Genomic DNA, 21,986 nt, shown 5'->3' with positions numbered 1-21,986 from the left:
AGTTATGTTTACTCTAAAATAAATAACTCCAGCTCAATTATTGCACTGAAATAGTTACATTTAGACAATAGATTATATGCAGACAGTTGATCATTAAGAAAGCCCTATAGTGCCATGTGCAGGTAACACTGTTGCAAGTGGAAACAGTGAAAGACAGTGACCTTTGACATCCGTGAGGCCAGCCTCAGAAACTCCCTCGCTCAGATCAATCAGTGTCCCCTCAGACCTGCAGCGAGGGAGAGCGATATTACTCGTCGCTCGGATTCGATGAGCAGCCATCTTGCTCTTTTCCCAGTTCAGGCTAATCATCCACATCCATTATGCCAAGGGCCATGACCAGTCATTGGAGGCCTTCCATTTCATCTGCAAAAAAACAGTCATAATTAGAAAGGCTTAGGCTGCCCATGAAAATACTTCATACACAATATTAAAACAAGAGTCGGTTTCCTCATTAGGGCAGTTAAGATAGATAAGTACTGTTCGTTAGAGCAATTAAGATAGATAAGCACTGTTCATTAGGGCAGTTAAGATATATAAGCTCTGTTCATTAGGGCAGTTAGATAGATAAGGACTGTTCATTAGGGCAGTTAAGGTAGATAAGCACTGCTCATTAGGGCAGTTAAGATAGATAAGCACTGTTCATTAGGGCAGTTAGATAGATAAGCTCTGTTCATCAGGGCAGTTAGATAGATAAGCACTGTTCATTAGGGCAGTTAAGATAGATAAGGACTGTGCATTAGGGCAGTTAGATAGATAAGCACTGTTCATTAGGGCAGTTAAGATATATAAGCACTGCTCATTAGGGCAGTTAAGATAGATAAGCTCTGTTCATTAGGGCAGTTAAGATTAATAAGCTCTGTTCATTAGGGCAGTTAAGACAGATAAGCACTGTTCACAGCTTTAATCCATGCGAGCATTTTCCGTCTACCGACCTGCATGTGTTTTGTTCCACTAGAATGCTCAACAGCGCAAAACGCAGGACTTAATGTGCATCTAAAATACATCTTTGCATAGCCTGCTATTTACAGATTTGCATAGCCTGCTATTTACAGATTTGCATAGCCTGCTATTTATAGATTTGCATAGCCTGATATTTACTGATTTTAAAATCAATGATTCTTAGTGCAGTGAAGTCAGGGAGCACGACAAAGTGGTACTAAACACTGAAATATGAGAAAACAAATGAGTAAAACTGGGCATTTGCCATCAGCTAAAACCCACTCGGTTAGGTTTTACCTACTGTTTTCAACATTAAAATGCTTCCGCTGCTATGATCATTTTATTACTGTGACATGAATAACAAACTGTACAGTCTCTTTCCCAAAGGAGCCGACCAAAATGCAAAGTGGAATCCCTACCCCGAACAGCTAGACAAATTCCTGCTCTCAAAATTTCACAACAAAACTGCAGCTTGCTCTCAGTAGATTTTACACTAGGAGCAGCTGCATCTGAGGTATGAATGATTTAAGAATCCCGCAGATGCCAACTCCTTGTGATCACAAATGACAGAGGCAACACATGCTCTTCTCTCTGACCACTGTAAGGCGGTTAACAGAAGCGTGCCCAGAGGAAAACAGACTCTGTTTACTGTGCTGACGGGGAGTTGGCAGGCTCGGATAAAGAGAGAGTGCTCAGCTGCAAAACATCCTACTGGATCAGCATTATGCAAAAACTTAGGTTCTCCATAATACAGTGTAATCATATTTCGTATTGTTGGAAAGCTTATGTCATGGAGAACAAGATGGGTGTCTTTAGTGGTGGGGTGCTGACTAATGATCTTGATACCTACGGGTCAGAGCGCCCAGGCAGATACAAAGTTTAACCCAGGGTGGTATGCTTACAGAGACAGCACAAGCAGGATCATTAATGTATTGATTCGTTATCTTTGTGTCTTTATTTAATGACTTGCTGTTTTGCTTTGATCTCTGAATATATAAGGGGAAAGGTGCAATGGTTCAGGGAGACTCCTCAACACGGTCTCCTGCGAACATGCGTATAGCCACTGCACCACTCACATTTTGCAGCATTGTATATTGTCATTACTGAACACACTGAACAATAAACAGCATTCATAGTAACATGGCATTCCTCATTGACTCTTAACACTACACACCTAGCAGTTTTAAGATCCTAACATACACATAGAACTCAGGATATCTGCACCACATAGTCATTTGCCTATACCCTAGTATTGTAGCAGGCTACACAAGCCAGAGACATGTCCGCATCTAACAAGTTAAATAGCAATCGGTATAGAGCCACACTATTGGCAGACAGCCGTCTCCTCCATCTATGCATAGACAAAAGGTAGTAGGTAAAAAACAACAAAAGGTAAAAAACAGTATTTTGGATAATTGAGTCAGATAATTGAGATAACATTAAATGAATGCCATTTCAGAAACACCGGGTAAGACTACTATACATGCATTCCTTCCTACTCAGATACTTCTACTGTTTGGTGTATCTGAGGGGTTTCTTCCACCCACCACGTTCACTCTATACAGGCCTGCTTTTCCTGAGAGAGGAGCAGGGAATACAGGGAATACAGACCTGCTTTTCCTGAGAGAGGAGCAGGGAATACAGACCTGCTTTTCCTGATAGAGGAGCAGAAAATACAAACCTGCTTTTCCTGATCGAGGAGCAGGGAATACAGGCCTGCTTTTCCTGAGAGAGGAACAGAAAATACCGACCTGCTTTTCCTGATCGAGGAGCAGGGAATACAGGCCTGCTTTTCCTGAGAGAGGAGCTGGGAATACAGCCTGCTTTTCCTGAGAGAGGAGCAGGAAACAGGCCTGCACACCTGAGAGGCGTGTGTGCAAGTCAGCAGGGCTGCAGGTAGTGGGTAGCGAGCACTTGGCTAAATCCAGGGTCATCTTACCAACCCCTTCTGCCAAAGGCATCTCCACAGGGAACAGGTTAGGGTTGAGGCGTCTGCACACAGACAAACACTGCCAGTGGCACAGGGGGAAATTGCATATTTGCTGATGACAGATGGAGTCCTGCAAATGTCCTGACATAATTTGGCTTAGTAGAAGGGGGCTATGGGGATTTGACTGTTTTTAAAATTAATCAAAGGGATCAACAAAGTATCAGAAAGTATTTCTGTACACAGAGAGTTGCTAATTTGTAGAATAGATTGGCAGGTCATGTAGTAGAGAGTTTAACTCCAGAATAAATGCAGAGCTGGATACTGTAGGAAATTGGTGAACGAGGATGGGCTCAGTGTCCTGTTCTGGTCATTATGTGCTCTGATGTTCCTATAATGAGATTGGCTCCGCTACAGGAAGCTCTCATATGTAATCAGACCCCCGGGACTGAAATTGGTTAACAAGTTCTTTCAAAACGCAGCTGAAAATAACATTGTAATTTTCACTGCGTAGTTTCAGATCCTCTTTTTAAATAGTTTTTTTCTCTTTCTCACATTTGTACATGCTTAAAATGACTCCACTGGTGAAGCAAATATGTGAAACTGCCAGGATAGGTAATGCATTTCCTTTAATGACTACAGTTTGTTCGCATCTCAAGGCTGTTTGGTTTTTAGCTACTATGAAACCGCGTATTGAGCCACCACTTTAAACAGCTGAAAATAATATAAATAAAATTATTTAAAGAAATAATTCAGCAAGCGATACACTCTACCTCCACCTGAGTATGTACAATCCTGAAAACATGTTTTCAGAAGATTTGGCAAAAATAATGAGCGATGACAATGGACACCGGTTCGTAAACAGATTCATTGAGTGGGCGTTCCCAACTCCGGTCCAAGGCAAGTCAAGAGATTCTTTATTGTTCTATTTAAGATAATCAGTTTAGTTGCCATTTCCATGACTTAAAATGCTCACAATACAAAATATAAAATATAATAATACCGCATTTTTAAAAAACTAACTGGTCCTGGAAAACCCTTATGTATGCTGGGTTTCCTTCCAATCAATCTGATAAATTGAGGACACTGAAAATGTGTTGAAGTTCCAGACAGATCTCAGCATAAAACAGGTTTTGCTCGTTACCATTTGTGGCTTCAAATACAACAAAACATAGCTGATCACGAGGCACAGATGACATCTGTACTGCCTGGCTATGAATTGAGGGGGGCTTCCGCTCCCGATTGGACAACTCCTCCCAAAAGCTGCGCCCAGAACACATACTACTCTTTAAGAAACGATTGTCAAAATCTCTGCATAGCTGTGAGAAAAATAGCTAATGAAGTAACTGCCGAAAACACACTTGAAAGATTTGACTGTTCATCAGTTAGTTAGCCGCTCTGGTTCTCAGCAGAACTTCATTAATCTTACACCAGTACTTCGCCTGTCCCAGCACAACTCCAAAAGACCGTTTTATTACCATAATACACACTTTATAAAGGGACTTCACTTGAATCCATTTACATATCATGAGCAAGCCGGACAAATGAAACATTTCTCCTTTTTTGCTGACAGTACATTAATAGCACACGGTAAACGAGGGGAATATACCAACACTTAATGAGCACAAAAACAGCGCACTCGCCCGAATGTGCAAATTAGGCCACACGCGTTTGTACAGCAGTGGTGCTCCGAGCCAAGTTCATTACATAATGAAGTCTGCGGGAGGCACCCGCACAAGGCAGTACCGTTACTTCTGAGAACCTTATAGCTGTCAAAACACTGAGTTGTGAGTTTTATTGCCATGGCCTCTTGTCCTCTTCCTGTCCTGCACATGCTCAGTTTTATCTCCGGCACAAACACTGTACAACTACGAATGAAGAGTCATTCAATTTATGGAGGATAAAGAATTCGCTATTTGCCACAGCTCAGCACAGGGAAAGGTGTCCCCATGCTAATTTAGACAAAAGCCATGGTAACTTTCCACAAAGTGCAGATCAGATATGCTCCTTGTAGGGACCTGGCTGTTGGTGGCCCTCCTTAAAAAAACAATTGCAGGCAAGGAAAAATATTAGCACTGTAATTTCTGACCAAGCAGAGCTAAAGACCTAAACATAAATCCCATGTTACAGTACAAGGAAGGGATTACGTGGTCTTAAATAAAGCCTTTCAGCAAATGAATAATGTTGTTCTTACAAGTCCTAAATCAATTTTCAGCAACCACAGAAGACTGTAAGTTAACTGGATTTCTACTGCGGCCAAGTCTGTCTGTTACCATCCCGCTCACCACTCAGGAGAATCTCCACAGACAGCTGGCACTGCTTTGACCCCCGGGGAGAACTCATCTCGAGAGCAGACACTCCAATAAACAACAATAAGAAAACAGAGAAGGAGTTTATCTACCTCAGTGAAAACCTCCAATCACAATGTTCAGTTTATTACTGTTTTAAAACAGAACAGAGGATGCAGCTGATGCCGTGTCCCTGTTTATGTGGCACGAATGAATCACGTTTTTATCAATCCTTCAAGTAGGATCCCATCTTGACCCCAATAGGATTTTTTTTTCCACAAGTTGCGCAAAAGAAAATACACGCACACACACATACACACACACATATGCACGTGCACACACTTTGGCTTTGCTTCTGTGTTTGTGTGTGTGTGTATGTGTATAACCATGCAGATTTTGTGTACTCATTTCTGTTTGTGCAGTTGGATGTAGAAATGCACTCTCTGTAAACATTAGACTGACATTACGCTAACATTATTAGCTATCACACAAAATTTGCAACGCAGATGGCTGAAGCTCTAATCAATGACACAAGACAAAGATAGAAGTGGGTGCGATAATTAGCACTTGGTTCGATAAAGACCTTTCTGAACACATTCCTCTCTGTGGGAAGTGGGCACACACTGCTGTTAAACAGTAATGCTCGCTAAAAGTAGACTCACTCTCTCCCTTCATTATCTTCTTGTCAGAGTGCTCTTGCATAATAAATACAGAACAACAGTGTAACAGACAAGCTGACCTGCTAGTTGATTTAGCTGTTCCATGCCAGTCCTGTTCAGTTAACTGACCACAATGAAACAGCATATTGCTAACTGAATGAATATTTGCCCCCGCCTATGTCTAGCTAACCTCATGTAAACACACAGAATTCAGATACAACTTAAAAATGTCCACACAATAAAGCCCCAAAACTTTGGTTTTCGCATTTTTCTCCTTGTTTCCTGCCAATTTCATCATCACACATGCTCCAAGACCCTCAATCAATAATTCTCCCCACTGGACACTGAGCAACATCTTCTGTGATTCTGCCAATAACAACATCTGATCAAAGTAGTCTGATCAAAGTAGCCAATAGCAGAACACTCAGATACACAGGAAAAATGGACATATAAGGAAATGCACATGTGATGCTATTTCAGCCAATAGGAAATGCTTTTAAAAACTTAGCTGTCTTTGTTTTGTGTGGGAGCTAGCATGCTTGCTAATTAATAATTGCCAAAAAAAATTTAAACTATTGCTTTTACAGCTGTATGATCTTTATAGGAAGCTCACATTTATGAAATTAATTTTCAATCATTTTACACTCAAACCCCACATAATATTGTTTCATTACATTTATTTAGCAGACGCTTTTATCCAAAGCGACTTACAAAAATGCATATCAAGGTTATTGGAACAACTTACTGGGGATAGGTATTGTTGCCACACTTTAGACAGTTCTGCTTTAACATTTTGAAACATTAAACCAAGTTTAAACATTAGCTAGCTTGCTAATGGTACCAGCTATCACTGACAAAGCGAATGTAACATAAGTGAAAATGACACTAAAATGAAGCATCAAAATCTTTGTTGCAATTTCATCCGGTAGGTACCGGTCGTATGGGAACGGGTGCCATAGTACTACCAGATTTCAGAACCCAAGCCCATTCATGACTCAGACAGCCACATGACTACAAGGCAGGCCTCTATTACCACTTTGTTAGTACCACCATCAACACCCAGGGAGCAGACTATTAAACATGTCCTCACACATCATTTCTGCCCATATGGCCATGACATTCTCTCAATAATGAAACCTGCAGGGAACACATTTCCCATGATTCATATCCCACGCTTCCCATGATTCAGATGCACCTTCTCAAGTAGACATTCCTGTTATCGCGCAAGTGTAGCGTTAATAGGTAAGGGCAAATCTGATCACACCAGAAGTTTTCCCCGAAAACACGCTTAATGGTTTCCGGTAAAGGTCATGTATAAGCGGGGTATAATTACAGAGCCCCCCTCACACTCCTCTGCAGGGTTCATGAGAGGACGAACCCCAGCACAGCGGCCTCTGAAGCCCAGCAGTGAAGCTGGTGGGCCTGGGGCAGGCAGTGAGACCTCCCCAGGCGGGACGTTTAACAGGAGACGGGAACAAATTTGTCATCTAGACCCGCCCTTCTCTCTGGTGACTCTGCATCTCCTACCCTTATCTCCTCCGCCCGCTGTGCAATACATAAGGATTTTACTTCCTTCTTCCTAACCTGTGGTGATGGCATAGTAACATGTTCTTCCAGGTTATGTGTGTGGACGATGCTCCTTTCTGCTTTGTCAGGGTTGGAATGCGTGTGCTAGACAAAACAAACATAAGCCTCAAGACGGGAAAGCCCATTACTGGCAGAGTATGCAATAAGTGCCTTCAGAGGGCTTGGGAATACAAATAAAAAAGTAATGAACTATTTTAATAAAAAATTGGGTAAATGTTTGAGGAAGGGGAAATACAAGGACTGCTGCTCTGTGAACAGCACAGGATAAAGGATTGCCAGTGGCACAAACAGCAGGTATTTTAAAAAGCTTTTCCCGCAAACTTATCATTCAATCGCTACATTCTAATGCAATGCAAAGTTCCTTCCTGTTAGAAATGTGCTGAATATCAGAAAAAAGAGAACTACTCCACAGTTTCCAGTGTTTATAACTGAGGTTATGGATGTGACATTTTTGAGGTTGCTTCAAAGAGGAGAGAAACCTTCCATATGGAGTGAAAGCAGAAAGACAGACTGCACAAAACATAAGCTGCAATGAGAAAGATCATGCAAAAGGCCATAAAGTGAATCCATATTTAATGTTTTTGCATTTGGCTTGTTTGATTCTCCTGCCAACTAAACATATGTGAATGTTCCATGACTAAATCCTTTCTTCCGTTATAAAGCAAAAGATATGTCTACATACCAGAATGTTTCCCAGGATCTAATGTACAATGAGCATGTGTTTCCAATTTCTACAGCCTAGTTCAATAAGCAAAGTTGTGCATTATTGTGTTTATATAATGCTGAATTTAAGCATACTTTTACATAAAACCCTGGCTGGTAGCCTGTGAGTGCCATATCAATGCATATCACTACACATCACACTTATCCCTGGAACAGAGCACACCGTGTAGAGCTCACCTTTGATGGTGATAAGCACTGTAGGCTCCGTATGACATCATCATTAAAACATGCAGGCTCCAGGCTCGGCACTGCAGCCTAACAGGGCTGCACTCAGCGCTTCATACACGGGGAAGGGGCCTAACATGGGCCTCACAGGGGGAGGGGCCTAACATGGGCCTCGTGGGGGAGGGGCCTAACATGTGCCTCACGTGGGGGAGGGGCCTAACATGGGCCTCGTGGGGGAGGGGCCTAACATGGGCCTCGTGGGGGGAGGGGGCCTGTGGCTGGAACCGGCTTTTACTGGAGAATGAAAGGGGGGGGTCAGTAATGGTCTTATGCTTCTAATAATGTCAATTATACTTTGACATAGTTTTCATGTGTCTTTAGAGTATATAGTGTGCAAAAAGATTGCAGTGAAAGATATTACAGTGAGAAAGGCCAAAGTAAAAGACATTTCTTTGCTCATTATTTGCTCGTGGTCATCACTGTGCTGGGAGATATTCCGGTATGAAGACATATCTTCTGCATTAAGATGGAAGAAATTACCAAGTCATGAGAGAACAACCTGGCAACAAGCACATGCAGAGGAGATGGCTACGGCTGCCAGAGAAACTGCCCCTTTTGCCCCAAGCATCCAGTGTACCCCTGCCCTGTTATAATTTTTTATTTTTTTTGCAGTTTCCCATTAACTACCTAAACTGCAGCAGCCCGCCACAGATTAATGTGTTCCGCCAGTTTAAGAATGTCTGATAAACATACAGTACTGTGAAAACGTATTTGCCCCCTTCCTGATTTCCTCTATAATTGCACATTTGTCACACTGAACAGTTTCAGATCTTCAGACAAAATGGAATATGAGACAAAGGGAACGAGAAGAAATACAGAGCACATCTTTAAATAATTTTATTTATTTAATTTTTAAAAAAAGTTATCAAACACCCATGTCACCCATATATAAAATTGGCCACTTAAACTTAACTGGTCACACCACCTTTAGCAGCAATAACTGCAGCCAAACACTGCATAACCCAGTTGCACCTCAGCTTCACTCACGGACAGATGATTGCACATTCACCTTAAGAACTTTCTGCTACAGAGCAGAATTCATGGTTCGTTCAATAATGGCAAGTCATCCAGGTCCTGAGGCAGCAAAGCATCCCCACACCATCACCCTACCACCACCATATTTGACCGTTGGTATGATGTTCTTCCTGTTAAATGCTGTAGTTGCTTTACGCCAGACATTATGGTAACCTTGTTCCACTTTTGACTCATCTGTCCATAAAACATTATCCCAACAGGCTTGGGGATCATCCAGGTGCTTTTTTGCAAATGTGAAATGAGCACTGATGTTACCAGTGGTTGGCAGTGCTTTCTGCCTGGCTGCTCTCCCATGAATCCCATTTTTCCCAGTCTCTTTTTGCCTTCAGCACTGACTGTAGGACTGTAGTCTCTCTTTGGAACACGAGTCCTGCATCTCAACTTCCGCAGGCCACCGTCCAGAGCGCATTTTGAGGAGACAACATTATCTGAGGTAGGTATCTACTTGCTAGCTACATCGACATGAATGTGGTTACAATGGTTTAAAACATTTCGGGCATCAAGTTAGAAAAGCTATCTGTGTCTCGACTGTGAAGCCTAACGTTATGTTGATTATGTGAGGGAGTGACACTGTAGGTATTGGCACTGCAATATGTTTGATACAGTAGCCTATTCTCTTTGGTACCTCTCGCTACATTTACATCGATATGAACAAAGGAGTTACAATGGTCTGTCAAGTTAAAAAAGTAACATCAGCCACACACCTTTTCTGTACTAGTAGGCTAAATAATTTCCAGCATCAAGCTGACAAAGGCTGTATCTTGACAGTGATATGTAACATTATGCTGATTATACAAATTTATTCAAAGCTGTTGAGAGTTAATCAAGATCAAGTACTATTTTTAAGATGAATGTTGACACCAGATATTCATGCAGTTGGAATAACTCCCTTCTAGAAAATCTCTGCTTGAAACCTGATTAGACCTGTTTGAAGTAGGACAAAAAGTACTTTTTTGTTGTAGAAATGTTTTCCTTTGTGTAACTTTCATTGACTGTCAAGATTTTAGTTGAATGTGGTCTCTAAATCTGACGTAGGATGTGGTGCCATATTTTTACTGCAGCATCGGAGCGTGATTCCAAGCACTTAATACACCATAATTTATTTGATGGCACGAGTGTAGGCTGAAGCATCTTACAAATTGATATAACTGCATGGGGTTTATGATGGGATTGTTTACAAAATTCTTCACAGATCAAGCCTTTTAATCTTCCAGATTGATGCATTTAACTGTTAAAATTTCACCCAGTGGGCATGCCCCCAGACCCACCTGGAGGTTTGGGGTCCCCCCTCCAGCTTCTCAAAACCCTGTGTGAAACGCTGATTTGTAGCATTATTGTTGCTGTCATTAATTTTCATTCATTTATTTAGGTAAATATGTATTCTGTACAGTAACTGCGTGTTTTTCTAGGTTGGTTTCTCACTTTGAGAACTTGCCCGTGAAAAGGTCACAGCATGGCCTTGCCTAGCCTCTGGCACCGTATGTGGAGGACCCAGTTCAGTTACCATTATGATGGTATTTTAGACATTCATGATGAGACCGGAACATCCCAAATGGCGCTGGCTGGCACGGAGGCCAAAAGACGAGAGGACAACCCAGGAAAACGGGCAGTGGTCTCAAGACAACATCTGACCTTCAGAGGAAATGAACCTGTCATTTTGTTTGCTAACAGGCTGGATAAAGGACAGCACCCTCATTCCTTGAAGTCAAACCAATTCTCTCTCTCTCTCTCTCAAATTTCAAATTCAAAATGCTTTATTAGCATAACATTTTAAAATAGGCCTACGTATTGTCATAGCATAATAATCAATCATAATAACAACGATAGATATATATTAAAATCTCTCCCTCTCTCTGAGTGAGAATGTGTGAGTGGCATTAGGTTCTTACTCTGGACTAGGGACCGTTATTAGATCCACCACTGAGTTAGTCAAGGGGAGGCCTACACTACTCAGGGCAGCAACACAGGGTTTTCTGGTTTAACGTTAATGCTCCTTATCAGAGCTCAGAGAGGTAATCGTATTTATGAAGCCAAGGGAAGCTTTAGCACAGTCAGTCAGGATGAGTGCATTATCATAGGAGGGGACTGGAACTGCACTATAGATTTTACTGTGGTCAGGACCAGTGGAGTCCCATTTGCATTCATCCTCCTGCCTTTCAAGCTTAGTCACAAAGTTTGATTGATGCATGGAGACATAAGCATCCTACTACAAGGCAGTATGCCTGGGTGTGGCTAGCTGATAGCATGGTTAGTGCAGCCAGACTAGACAGGCTATATATCTCCTGGGACTGTAGTTAAACATTATGTAGGAGTTTTATTTACCATGTTATATTTACTGACCATCACCTTGTAACAGTTGATTTTTTGTCTTTCCTCTACTGCGAAGGCTACATCATATTGGCATTTTAACAAGCTAGTACAAGATGGAGTCTTTTGTAAAAAAATAAAATAAAATTCAACTTTTTTAGGTGAGTCCTGCACTAAGTCCTGCAGTAAGTGTGTGAAAGAGTGCATGAGTGAGTGAGTGAATGCATGAGTGAATGAGTAAATTAGTGAGTGTGTGAATGAGTGGGTGAGGGAGTGTGCACGAGTGAATGAGTGAGAGAGTGAATGACAGGGTGAGGGAGAATGTGCACAAGTGAATGAGTGGGTGAGGGACAGTGCGCACAAGTGAATGAGTGGGTGAGGGAGAGTGTGCACAAGTGAATGAGTGAGTGTGTGAATGAGTGGGTGAGGGAGTTAGTGAGAGCGTGGGTGAGTGGGTGCTCATGCAAGGCTGCTACTTCACCTTCTCTGCCACAGTCTCCTTGATGTTTGTCGCTCTCTCTGGGACCAGCGATCTCTTATGCCATTCAGCCCTTTCTGATACTGTTGACAGTCTTCCCATTTTCACCTCATGCAAGTCATCCTTTTGTCAATACAGTTCCTTTTTAACATAATCAGTTTCTGTTAGTGCTTCTCCATCCTCGGTTTCCTCCTGTCAGTTAAATCACAGTCTCTTCACCTCCTGCTCATCTCCAGGACGTCTTTCCCTTGCATGATGGAGCTGAATACCAATCGGAGATCTTGCAAGAGAGAGGGAGCAACAGACAATGTTCAAGTCCCCCCATTACCAGGGGACTAAACAAGAAAACATCCATTTTCAATATGTGTGGACCTCACCAGTACTGGTTAACGGGCTGTTTAATAGAAATCCTCAATGCTTCAACACTAGTGAAGCATTTATATTCAGGGTATCATATCAATCATGTTTCACAGACCCCCTGCTATGATCCTATTTCACACAAGTGACACACCTCCCTACAATGTCCCTGGAGGTCACAGTTCAGTCACCCTGCTCAGTCCCCAGAGAGACTGCACTTCCGTAATCTGAGTCTGCGTGGGCGAGGTTACAAAATAAGCCCCAAATCTCCACATGTCCCAGGGCCTTGTGCCCCGGAACCATGCCCCAGTCAGTCCCGGCTGGTCCCATTACGAGACAGTCTGGAGTAAGAGCTTTAAAAATCAGCCGGCGTGCCGCCACATCAAGCTCCCCGCCAGCGAGCGGGACGTGGGGCGCGGAGGGACACGGAGAGCAATCCCTTATCAGACGCACGACAGCTTATCAGTCGCAAACGGGCGAACAGGAGTAAATTAGGGGATCGGCAAGGTGACTGCGCCGCCCGCGCGCAAGGTGCCGTCGCGTCCCTCCGAGTCATTTTTCCCCGAAAGCTCAGAAGACTAACGTCAGCGAGATTTTTAAGTTTTGGAAGGGAATGCAAATCTTCCCCCCCCCTCCCCTCGCAGTCAGCGGAGAGGGCACACAGAACTGCCAGCAGGCCTGCTGGGTGGGGGGGGGGAGGAGACCAGGCTGGCCTAAATAATTGCGTGTCAGCATAAGCACATCCATGTCATGTCCCGCTGTCAGAAACCAGAGGAGTGTGCAGACCGTGGGGACTGGACGGTTTGACCTTGGAAAGTGACGTCATCACAAACTCTGTAGCAGTAGAAACTGCTGACAGAGGAGATGTTTCAGTCTTGGGATTCTTTTTCCTCTCTGTTCCCCTTCATCTTCGTCCCGTTTTGACACACGTGCTCTGATTCTGAGCTCACAATGGCGGTGGCGAGTTCTCATCTCACAAGGAGAGGTGGTTTCTACACAGATCCTGCACACTATTTCAGTGAATATACCATCAGGGCTGAGTGCGAACCAGCAAACACCTGCTTTACACCTTCAAAGGGAAGGTCAAGTGGAAAAGCACAAAAACAACTAAAGGTCACCAAATAGACTGGTAAACTAAAGGTCACTAAATAATTTGGGTGGGGGGGAGTGGGGGGGCACACTAATCTGTTAGAAAAACGCACAATTTTCATCCTTTTAAAGACAAGTGCACCACAGGAAAGCCACACTAGTTCACTGAATAGAATGACCTACTGTACATTTCTCTTTGGGATCTCCATGATACTACCATGATGCAGTAAACACATGCTGGATCTAAAAATGAAGTATACCCAGTTATCTCAGATCCCTTCCTGCATTAATACAGATGAGCATGTGTAATTCAGTAGGTTGAGAATGTTTTGCAATGCAAATACACAACAAACGGGAAAAAGTGTTGTGTGTAAGATACATCACAAGAAGAAGACTACATGTACATTTTAACTTCTAAATCATTATATCGCCCCTTCTTATTTAAATTTGAATCTAGAAACATGGTTTTGAAAGTGAATGACTACACCACAAAAGAAAGGAGTTTAACTTTGAAATAACTCAAGCACAATTTCAAAGGCAGCTGCACATGGGCATTATATTAAGTTGAATGCCAATTAGCAGTACGTATCAGCAAACAAAAGTTCTGACAATCAGCATTTTAATAAGTGGGTGTCCACAGCAACAGAGTTCCAAAAAGGTCAAAAAGTCGGCACCAGAACTGCAGGTGCGTTGGTCAAAAAAACTGAAAAATTATTTAATGTGGCAGGAGAACGGTGTCAAGTATTATGACAACGTATTTCAAACAACCTGCGTTGGCAAAGAGGAACAGTGGTCGCAACTCAAAGCTCACCAACAAGGACAAAACGACACTTCACAAGATGGTTCCTAAACAGCTCAAAACTACGGTCTCACAAATGGCCACAGAACTGAATCAACACCTCTGTATTCCAGTCTGAACAAACGCTGCACTTTGTGAGCTTCACACAACTGTTTTTTATGGCAGGGCCACAATAAAACTGAAGCTGTTCTCAAGGTGACTAAGGCCGTACTCCTTATCAGTTACCTGATATTTGAATATTGCCAAGTTTTGCCCAATAAATATTTAGCCTACCATTTCTGTATGGTGGAGGGATTTCTGCAGCTTTGAAAAGTTCTGGTACTTGAGTTGGATCCTTTCACCAACTCACTGCCTTCCATGGCCCTGAACTACAGTTCCCAGAGTCAGGCCTGCTCAAAATATGCAAATATAAGGCCTGTCCCCTGATAATATGAACAAAGAAAACTCAACATTTATAACTCAAATTTTCCAGCTATCATTTTCTCATCCTGAAAAAAAAAGGTTTCCAAAGCTTATTACAAAAAATTGCTATTTTATAAAGTCTCTTCTCCAGAGAAAGAATCACCTGAAGATGACAGCCATGACCAAAGTGACATGGAGAGCAGCTCTTTAACAAGTAAGCATGCAAGTTTGTTTAAGCAAGTTGTTATCTAGCCTGATAGATAGCTGGCAAGGTGAGTGTTTAGATACAAACCAGTAGTTTAAGCCAGCTTTCAAACTGAGCATTACAAGCTAATTTACAGAACAATTTGCCCTTGTCTTCAGTTCCAAGATCTTTGTCCAATTTGATCAGTATCTAACTGCAAAGCAGACCTAGCCAGCCTGCAAATGTTACTAAATTAAACTTGCTTAATTTGAATAGTTTAATTTGGAATGCAATCCTTTCTGTCTTGTGAATGATCAGTCTTTAACATTGCATCGATCTCCTCAGGCATTCTGAAAGTACTACAATGGGAAGAAGTCAGCATTTCTTAATCCAGTGGTGAAAAGGTTCAAGCTTGATGGTGGAAAGTTTATTGACACACCCTCTCATCTCTTGCACACCACTCACTTGAAACCCAACAAAACTAATATAAGCATAGAGAATTGCAGGAAATGTCATCACACACAGTGTCTGATGTGCGTTACAGATTTATGGCATGGTAAGAAATACATCTAGACAGCCACTGTTATTTTTGTTTTTTTAAACCTTTTTAATTTTAATGACCTGGAAAAGCGAATGTAAATACTTCTGACAGGGGCAGCGTACCAAAGCACTGTAGGTGGCCTAAGTGAGTGCCTTGAGGGGGAATACAAACTATTTTCATCACATACCATAATGCACCACTAAAGGATTAGTTTCCCCTTAAAACATTTCCTTGATAAAAATATCACAGATAGCCTGGGAGAAAGTAAAAATACACAACTGCCCAGCATGCAGAAATACACATGCATTCCTCTGATGATGGAAAAAAAGACCTGGAAAACAGCAGACCGTTGCTGGGGGTCACTGAGAGCAGTTAGCTAGAGACAGGGCCGTATAGGAGACATACACTGCCCAGTCAGCGTTCGTTCCCCCAAAGCTCCACCCGATCCCCCCTGCCCCATTCGATCCCCCCCCACCCCATTCGATCCCACCAGCCTCATTCGATCACACCCACCCCATTCGGAACCCCCTACCCCATTCGAGACCCCCTCCCCCACATTCAATCCCCCGCACCCACCCCATTTGATCCCCCCCCACCCACCCCATTCGATACCCCCCACCCACCCACCCCATTCGATCAGACAAACACCATTCTCTAGTTCCACAGCCAGTTCCTAACTGTGATGTTTCATTCCGGTCCGTAACTAAGAATTCAAGCCAAGCTCGATATTGAACTGATCTGGCAACTGAACTGATAATTACAAAGTTGTAATTAGTAAGGCTACGTGTGATTGTGTCCACCTTTGGCGCAATTACACATGCACCAATGCATTTAATCACCTGCACCTCCTCCGCCTCCTCACCTGAACATATGCGCACTCGAGCATGCACTGCACGTGTGCTGGTAACTAGGCCTGTATCACACTACATAGACAGATAAAAACATAATATTAGTGTTGATAATATAACAGTCGTCCGCTAGATCTGCTAGAGCCAGATTACAAACCGCCGCTTTCTTGCATCATTTCATGACACTTACCAATGGGCCGAACGGAGGCTGAATCTATACCTGAGGAACACAATGATGTAGCCTACAATCAAACCAATGAAACTGCTCTAGAGACCAGGCTTCCTCTTCACATTCTTGTACACCTGCGTTATATGTTGTGCTTACATGATTTGGTGCAGTACAGTGTCTGTCTATCAAACATGAACGAATTTGGCTGCTCTCAGTGTTGCGGGTTCAAGAAGCATTCAGACTTGGATCTGGCCAGGATTGGGATTTGGACAGGGTTTGCAGCAGCCCCATACCCGCAGGCCAAAGAGACCCATTATCACACAAAAAAGTCAAACAGCAGCTTCAATTATACGTTCATAACAAGACATGTTATTTTCAATTAAAGCCATAACTATTTTATGAAGTACAAACCCAAGCAGCTCATGAAATAAAACATTAGTTTTGTCAAATCCTCTGAAGTTCCACAGACTATTCGCCTAAATCAGGCATCTGGAAATCATTTTATTTATTTATTTGTTTATTATTTATTTATAACCACATCTGCAAAGCAAAACACCTAAAAAAAAACACGTAAAAGAATGGACTTTTAAAAAAGGAGCCATGAAGGAGAAGCTTCCTCTTTCAAGCCCGGCTGTCTAAATAAAACATGCATACAGTTGTCTATAAATTATTCAGTGTATTGGCTACTTGGTAGAAGTAAATGAGTGCAAGGTACGAGGGCACACACTCTTTCCAAGCTCCAGTTTGTTTCTGTGCAGAGAAAGCTCTACAGTTACTTGAGTGCAGGGGGTCTTTATTAGGGTAGTTAATAGCGATCCAAACTGTCGCCCATTATCTCATAGCATTCCTCCAAAGCTTCTCCATTTATTTAATCTTAAGGTTATAATAATAAGAAAGTAATTAACAGGACCCAAGCAGAGAGCAATAATTATGAATTTTGAAGCTCTAAGGACATGTATTGGATAAATGGCACCAAATCTTTCAGTCTCATTTGACATGGTAGTACCTACCTGAGAGGCCAACATGCATTGCAAGTTTCATGATGATCAGCCACTGCTAATCATCTCATGTCCACTGACAACTGATTGGCTGAATGCAGCCATATTTTATCAGGTATTACTTTATCATTGTACGTCTAATGGAAACGGGAGCCTTGCACAAAGACATGACATGCAAAGTTTCAATATGATTGATCAAAAGATTGAGGAGTTAGATTAATTTTTATTCTCCTCTTACAGCACCACCTATTGGTAAAAATTAGCATGTTGCATCAGAGGCAACTATGTTGTATGTTAACTTTCATGATGATCGGACAAAGCATTCGCATATTACAGCTGTTTAAGTAAAACATAACGGAGAGGCCACATTATTTAGAAAGTTTTTTGTTTGATAATTATAAAATTACTCCCCAGATTGTTTCGAGCCAAATTTGTGGACAGTCAGCCGGATGGCCTAGGCCTAGTTTGGTAGGTAGGTAAGAAGGTTTTTGGCTGGACCGAAACAGCGGGGCCTGCCCTATAAACGATAATGTCTGTGACTGAGTGACTGAGTGATGAAGTTACACCATTGGTCGGCCGAGTTATTAAGTTACACCATTGGTGGGGGGAGGGGGGGGGGGTGCGTAAAGGGTTGCGATTACCTTATAACAACAACAACAACAACAACAACGACGACGACAATACATCAGGAAAAAAACAATAGAGTTCCAGTTGTTCTGCTGCTGGAACAACTAATAATTATTATGTAAAATATATTTTTAACGAATAATGGATTATTATGCACAAAATACTGAGCGAGCATCAACGCAATTGTCAAAAAAGTATGGTAGCCTGTAATTCGTGGTGTTGCACAGCGGACTCCTTTCTCTTAGACGTGGGAAAATATATGAATTTGACAGATTGTTTTCCCAGCAATGCGCATTTTCCCGACTGAAGAACTATACAAAATAATGCAGCCCAATCAATCAGTATTGTTATACTGTTTGAAAGAAAACGATACATTCATAATCCTTGTAAATGAATACGATGCATGACTGCCATGCAATTTGTCAATAACAACATGCGTGTACCTGTCATCAAAATAACGTCAGTATGCCACGTTTAAAAAGTTTTATAAACGAAAGTTACAAATGGGCCAAAAACAGCACTACATGACATCGCGACATCGCATAAATTTTGCACAAGTTACAAACTCCAAGTAACGGTAGCCTTGCTAGTAACGTTACTATCACTCCTCAGACACGTTCATCACAACAAGCAGAAGTGGGCAATGCATAGCAACTACATCCGTCTGGCATGCATGCGATGTCTGCCAAGTAGAAATGGCCATCTGGAGGTTAATATGCCACAATAACGGAAAATAATAGGTGATTAATTAATGAAATGTTTTCATGTGGATGTTTTTAAAAAAAAGAGAGGATATGAGCTGGGTAAGAGACGGGGCTGAGTACATTAGCTAACGTTCCATGGAAAACTGAGATGTGCTTGCACAATTAAACAGTTAATTTTATGACAACGGAGAAGTTCTTTCTGTGTGAAATCAACGTCCAGCTAACCACATTCTGTTAGCGTCTTACATCAATTCAGCCAGGCAGTAATACCATGTCATCCCGATAGAGGTTTTACTGCTACCTATTTTTACATACAACCAAACAGCCGAATAAAAGTGATGTTAGATAATAGTGAAGGGCTGGTTCTGCATATCAACAGACGTAGTTAGCTGGCTAGACAAGTCAGTACAGTTGTCTCCTATCCATCGCAAGTAAACTAACATAAAACAACAACACCAGTGTGAATATCGCACATTGCATTCAATCATTAAATAAAACCGATGCCCTGTACGCTACAGTAATGATAACATTTATGTTACATTAATTTAACATTCAAACAAACAGCACAGGTCAAATATGTCAGTTTGAGTTTGATGACAATACAACGAAACAGAACACATGCGCTAGCGTACCCACTCACAGGCTAACACAGCATAGAGCGAACATTCTCTTTGAAAAACTGGGATCCACAAGAGAAACTGCAAAGCCTAACTAAATGTTGCCCTGAACTACCAACATCATGACATAAGTAAGATAATCAGGCAAAACCTGAAACAGCAGCAATAACAGTTTATCGCGCGAGTCGGACAAATTACCCGTAAACTTGTGAGTGGTGAAAGCATCCAGAGTTCCAGACGGGCGCGTATTATGAGCCAGGTGACGTCCCTCTCCTTTGTAGGACTGTTAGCGCGGATTCTCAGCGCTTGTAGAAAGCTATGGGCTTGGTGATGTCACTGCATGGGAGGGAACAGCGAGGTTCGCTATGCCACTCAGTCCAAGTTTCGGATTACATTTGGGACGCTTCGATAGGGTGCGACTTTATCTATGGCTAAAAACAAACAAACAAACAAACAAAAAAACTTTAGCTGTGGCTGTCAATATGTTAATACCAGTTATCAAAACGAGGAAATAAACGTCATCGTACTGGCTTTAAATATTTGGCTTTAGCATGTATACATTTGTATATGGGCTACTGACTTAAATGAGGGGAAGACGAGGTTGCGCACTTTACGCGTTAACATCCATGTAATGCAATTCTATTCTTATTCTCCAAAAGATCTATTCTAGCTATAATGATTATTTCTCAATTGTAAACAGCGTATCCGATTTTATGACACGATAACACAATGTCGCCCCAGGATGTGAAATGGTTATTCCTGTAGAAAATGTGAAACAGGCCTGTTCTGTTGCACTTCAGAATAGACTACTATTCACCCGATTTGTTAAAATTTCCAGACAACCGGTATGTCTATCAGAGACTATAAAATTCAATTCAAATTTATTGGTATATCTCTTTTTACAGAGACACTGTTACAGAGATGCTTTAGAGTGCAATTGGGCAAAAAAAGAAAAAATAATAACAGGCCTGAACTCCCAAAAAACAAGCAATTGATGGGGGAAAAAAACTCCCCAGTAGAAAAAACACTCAAACGGTGGCAAGAAAAAACTCCCCAATGAGAAGAAATCTCATGTGTTGGATATAAAGGGGAGCCCATCCCCCACTGGCCGGCCCAGTGTAATAGTTAAGAAGAATTAGGGATGTAACAGCAAATGATAACATGGGTTGAGCAGGTTACTGTCAGCGGTAGTTAAATTAGGTGGTAAAACAGGCAGTCCAGGCAGAGAGATGTGTAGTAATATGCCACTCAGAGGGGTGTGGTAATGCATCTAGGCCCCCAGGTTGCCTCATGGTGTGGGCTTGAACCAGGAGAGGGACACGGCTGGAGCGGTCTGCAGACTCAGGGCAGGGAAAGGGGGCAGAAGCCCCAGAGAAGAGAAGCATTAGACACTATATAATAAAGAGATGAACTGCGGCATATGTAGAGTGTAACATGGAAAAGCCCCAGGATGTTATGCTATGGCATGAACATATCTAAAAGATGTGGAGAAAAGGGGTATACACAACCATGAGTGTGAACCTTAACAGACAGCACCCCAACAAGGCACCTGAGCATTCACATGCAGTGGCAACAGCACATGCAACAGCACACTCAGCTCAGCTCACATAAAAGCTCTATGGTCCTGATGTACCCATCCCACATATCTCTAACTAAAGGTTCGACAAAAGAGGTAAGTTTTGAGCCTATACTTAAAGACAGAGTCTGTGTGTCTGAAGCCGAACATACAAAGGGAGATTATTCCAGACATACAAAGGGAGATTATTCCATTAAACTGGAGCTGTGTGAGAGAAGGCTCTGCCTCCCATTGTAATTTTAGATATCCTCAGAATTTTCCATTTCAAACAGGCAGCAGCTTGTGAATTAAAAAATACTGGAGAGGACTAAAGAGCAAGTAACTCACTAAGATATTCTGGAGCCACACAAAAGCCTTACATGTAGCATTAGAATCTTTTTGCCAATTCTAAATTTAACAAGGAATCAATGATGAGGTGTGAGCACCACATTGATGTAATCACATTTGTTAGTTCATGTAAGTACATTACATTGTATCCATTTATACAGCTGGATATACACTGGAACAATGCAGGTTAGGTACCTTGCTCAAGGGTACAGCAGCAGTATCACTACCGGGGAATTGAACCTGCGACCTTTAGGGTAAAAGAACAACTCCTCACCCATTATACTACACTTCCGACCCATTCTAGCAGCAGCATTCTGTACAATTGGAGATGTTTCAAGGCTGAATTAGTGCAAACAGACAATAAGGCACTGCAGTTCTCCAACGTAAAGGTTACAAAGGTTTGAATCAGCTTTTCATCATCCTGCAGGGACAATATTTTCCTCAATTTAGATTTGTTCCTCAGGTGGGAGAAGGCCGCTCTTGTGATATTATTAAAGTGAGCCTGAAGGGATAGAGCTGAATCAATAGTTATGACAAGGTTTTACCAACTGCATTGGCTGAGACAGAGAAGCCATACAGA

General features: G+C 42.1%; 1 protein-coding gene across 2 annotated transcripts in view; it reads right to left on the bottom strand.

Moving 5' to 3' along the window:
- The window catches only part of LOC135240781 (SH3 domain-binding protein 4-A-like), a 47,919-nt gene extending 28,010 nt beyond the window's left edge, over positions 1-19,909 (bottom strand). The window contains exons 1-3 of one of the 2 annotated variants that reach the window (XM_064310699.1): positions 19,702-19,909; positions 12,172-12,448; positions 162-363 (exon numbers count right to left, since the gene is read on the bottom strand). In XM_064310699.1, the coding sequence (XP_064166769.1) occupies positions 162-315 (154 nt within the window). In that variant the 5' untranslated portion in view covers positions 316-363; positions 12,172-12,448; positions 19,702-19,909. The remainder of the gene's footprint in view (positions 1-161; positions 364-12,171; positions 12,449-19,701) is intronic. The other variant, XM_064310700.1, reaches the window with a different exon arrangement.
- Positions 19,910-21,986: the final 2,077 nt, after the last annotated feature.

Source organism: Anguilla rostrata, chromosome 15, assembly GCF_018555375.3.
Source record: "Anguilla rostrata isolate EN2019 chromosome 15, ASM1855537v3, whole genome shotgun sequence".
Lineage (NCBI taxonomy): Eukaryota > Metazoa > Chordata > Actinopteri > Anguilliformes > Anguillidae > Anguilla > Anguilla rostrata.
This window is presented reverse-complemented; position numbering and strand designations above follow the sequence as displayed.